A 3666-nucleotide genomic window follows, 5' to 3' on the forward strand; every position below is an offset into this window, starting at 1 on the left:
CCCCCCAGGCCATCGAGATCGTCATCCAGAACAACCGCGCCGGCGTCTCTGGCGGCGAGTACCCCTCGAACAGCTCCCTCACCTACCCCCGCAACTCGAAGGAGCAGCACCCCTTCCACCTCCACGGCTTCCACTTCTGGATCGTGGGCATGGGGCTCGGGGAGTGGACGGCCGACAAGGAGGCGGGGTACAATCTGAAGAACCCCGGGCTCAGGGACACCGCAACGGTGCTGTTCCAGGATACCGGGGACAAGGTCGGATGGGTGGCCCTCCGCTTCGTCGCAAGCAACCCAGGTGCGTTTTTCCCAACTCATGGCTGGGAAAGTCAGATTAGTCGTGCCTCCGCAGCGCCACCGGCTGGCACACCGTACTCGTACCTGCCGTGCCCGGAGAGCTCGGGGCGGGGCGCACTGCAAGGGGCTGCAGGCTGGGCTGACGCGCGTCCGCTCGTGGCGCCTCCGAGCCTCCCCTTCGTTGGGCTACCCGTGACTCGCGTGCGTCGACCCAGAGCCATAGACTGCCTTTGCAGACCCCCAAACAGCGCAGCCCCTTCACCCGACCCCTGTGGCTGACACCGCCCCCTCCGCCCTGCGCACCGGTCCCCCTCTCCCCAGGCGTCTGGCCGCTGCACTGCCACATCGCCCCGCACGCGTACATGGGCCAGGCCGTCAACCTCGTCGTGGCCCCAGAAAAAATCGGGGCGCCCCCCAAGAACATGCCCAAGTGCCCCAAAACCTGCACCTACCAGATGGCGCAGTGGACGACCCCGCTTACGCAGAAGGCCTGGGGCGGCAACAAGCTGCTTGCGCCACCCAAGGCCAACGGGGCGCCCTACGGCGCCGTGCCGTCCGAGGGGCGCTGATCGGCGCCCTCTGCAAAGAAACGCCCGCTTTGCGCTCGCGGGATGTTTTTCGGACCTTGAATTTGCTGGTCAATCTGCAACCTTTGATGCAGATCCTGTTCTGTCTCAAGTCCCCTTCCCGTCCTACCTGCTCAAACGCAGACTTTAGTTGATTGAATCCCTCGTTCACCGCTCCGCCGGCCCCGGCAGCCCCGCAGAGCCCCCGTGTGGCCGCGGGGCGCGGGGCCGGCGGCTGCAGGCCACTCCTGAAATCACGGCCCCTTGACTGCGCCCCGCTCGGGGCAGCCCCAGCTTGCGGGGGCACGTCCGCTGCCCTTAGGCCTGGCCGGCCTGCTCTCTGAGGGCGGGCTTGTGAGTGCGCATGCGGAGATCTGGCATGATCTAGCCTCATATCGTCCGAGTCGGCTCGTTTCACATCGTACTTTGGCACACACAAGTCATAACGCTCTCACCATCTCCAATCAGGATTCAAGTCCCACCTGTGGCATACAGACAACAACACGGCAACCGCCGCATGCCCCTCGCAACTGCGACATCCTTCGTGATCCCATTTGCCGCGCTGACGCCCGCAGGCGGCGGCTGTGCGCGCTTGAACCTCAATGGCTCGATCTGAAGCGATCTGGCTCGATCTGGCTTGATCTGCTGTCGGGCGCCTGGCCCTGCCTACCTGGCCTCCAGGCCCTTTTCTGCTTCCCCCCTCAACACCACAAAGGCCGGCTTGGGTGTCAAACCTCAATGGCAGCCTGGTCGCGCCCCAACCTGCGGACTGCCACCGCCCCCTTGGTTTTGCACGCGCCGCGCACGCTGCCGGCGCCCCCTTCCGGACTGCCCGCTCGCTTCACACGGCTTATGGCAATAAGGTTTCGCCCGTTCCTCTCGCACTGCTCAGTTGGACTCTCGCACACCCCCCTCCCCCCCCCCCGACCGCCGCGGGCGCGGTTTGGATTTCTTGCTTCCACGCCCGCGCGGCGCGGCGCCTTTTGTCTAGCTCCCCGTCGCCACATCGAGGCACGGTGCAATGCTGCCGGGCCGGCGGCTGCGCGTCAATTCTCATCAGGACGCCATGCGGATCTCTCCCAGGATCACCCCGGGGCACAGGGGTTTCCTTTGTTTTTGGCTGGACGCGTGCCATGCTGGCCGGTGGGATGGGTGCGCGGGTAGGGTTCCGGTTGTTTTCTTAGGGAATGCACCCCCCGCGGCGCCGGGGACAGGTTGGACGCCTCACGCACTTGCTTGCTGTTTTCATGCTCATGCTCTGCCGTTGCCGTTTTCAAGCCGCGCCTGCTGTCGTCGGCGCGCTTGCCATCACATCCAGGGGGGGGAAGGAGGGAAACAGGACGCACTGCATGCGACGCCGGCAACTGGCCGGGCTCTCTTGTTCACCCTCTGCGGCCGCCAAGGCAGAGGCGCTCAGGCAGGCATCCCGCGGCGTCGATGAGCACATACATGCACATAAAAGTCGGCGGCGCGCGCGACGCTGCGACGGCCGACTGCGCAAACGTTGTAAATCGGCGGCCCGCGATCATTCTCAGTGAAGCTTCAAGTGTGGCCGCGCTTTGAGCAACCGCCAAGACAGCGCCGCTCGGCCCCATAACCGGCCCTTCAACTTTGCACCCCAGCCGGCCCTGCGTGAGGCCTGATTTAATCACGCCCACGTGAGGCTGAACCTAAATGGTGCCGCGCACCGCAGACCGGCATGGCACCGCAGCTGTCGCGGGTGCGGCAGAGTCCACTGTCTCGCGCTCTGCAACACCGGGGCACCGCGGCCTGTTGTCTGCAGCTGGAGACAGGGCGCGATATGCTGGCGAGGCGAGCAGTTTGGGACAGTCAGCAGCGTCACTGCCTAGGCAGAGACGTGTGGGCGGCACCGCCCAGCACAGTTGCGCCCCGATGACGTCACCCTCCCCCCGATGACGCCACCCTGACTACTGGTGACCGTGAGTCGCACCAACTGCATCCCTACACCGACAGTTTGGTGCAACGTCTGACGTTTGTGTAGGGGGGCGATCATCTCGCACAACCTTGGCCAATTGCTTACAAACTACACAACCGTCCCTCAGTCCAGGAGCACAGATCAAACGGGCAATACAAGCGGCAATTAAGGAGTCTTGTTTTCAGCCACACACAGGGGCGTGCACACGTATGCACACACGCACAGTCAAACAAACCCAGCATGTCACAACAATGCTACGCCAGCCCAAAAGACCGACCACCAACAACACGCACGCACAATGATAAATTCCATACATGATCACGCACATGCACATCAAAACAGCACGGCTCGCCACAGCTGGATGCATGGCCAAGGGCCAAGCCTGCACGGGCCATCAGCCACTGCGCTTCGCCATCTCTCCCATCCAGGCGCGCGCCGCAGCGGCCTCCCCTGCCGCGCACGCAATCTGCAGCCGCCGGTAGGTGATGCCCAGGAACACGTGGCATGCGGCCGCATCCCGCGTTGTTGCTGCTTCCACTGCAGCACACACCACGCCCAGCTGCTCAGGACCCAGGCCCAGCGCCTCTGCCACCCTTACTACCCCGTCAAATGCCTCAGTGGCCGCCTCCGCCGCGGCGCCGCTATCGGATATGGGCGGCGCAGCGAGGCGCGGCAGGCCGAGGGCAATGAGCGCCGCCGACGCCGCGTCTTCATTGGATCCGCGGCTGTCCGCGCCGATAACGCTGGCAGGGGCGCCACCGGCCTGCTGCTGCAGAGCCACAGCCGCGGGCTTGGGTGGTACAAGGGCTGGTGGCGCCTGGCCTGCAAGCCCATCGGGCGCTGATGGGGCACTGCCGGGGCGCTCCTCCAT

At 65.0% G+C, this 3666-nt stretch overlaps 2 protein-coding genes across 2 annotated transcripts; one reads left to right on the forward strand and one right to left on the reverse strand.

Annotated features, from left to right (window-relative positions):
- Positions 1-149: 149 nt before the first annotated feature.
- MNEG_6223 (L-ascorbate oxidase) lies at positions 150-862 on the forward strand (the record flags this gene model as incomplete). The annotated part of the gene is made up of 2 exons (XM_014045300.1): positions 150-294; positions 615-862. The coding sequence occupies 2 exons, from the start codon at positions 150-152 to the stop codon at positions 860-862; spliced, it is 393 nt and encodes a 130-aa protein (XP_013900754.1).
- Positions 863-3189: 2327 nt separating this feature from the next.
- MNEG_6224 (hypothetical protein) lies at positions 3190-3666 on the reverse strand (the record flags this gene model as incomplete). Its single annotated transcript, XM_014045301.1, has 1 exon — positions 3190-3666. One exon carries the CDS (start codon positions 3664-3666, stop codon positions 3190-3192), a length of 477 nt encoding a protein of 158 aa, XP_013900755.1.

Source organism: Monoraphidium neglectum (assembly GCF_000611645.1).
Source record: "Monoraphidium neglectum strain SAG 48.87 unplaced genomic scaffold scaffold00994, whole genome shotgun sequence".
NCBI classification, from domain to species: domain Eukaryota; kingdom Viridiplantae; phylum Chlorophyta; class Chlorophyceae; order Sphaeropleales; family Selenastraceae; genus Monoraphidium; species Monoraphidium neglectum.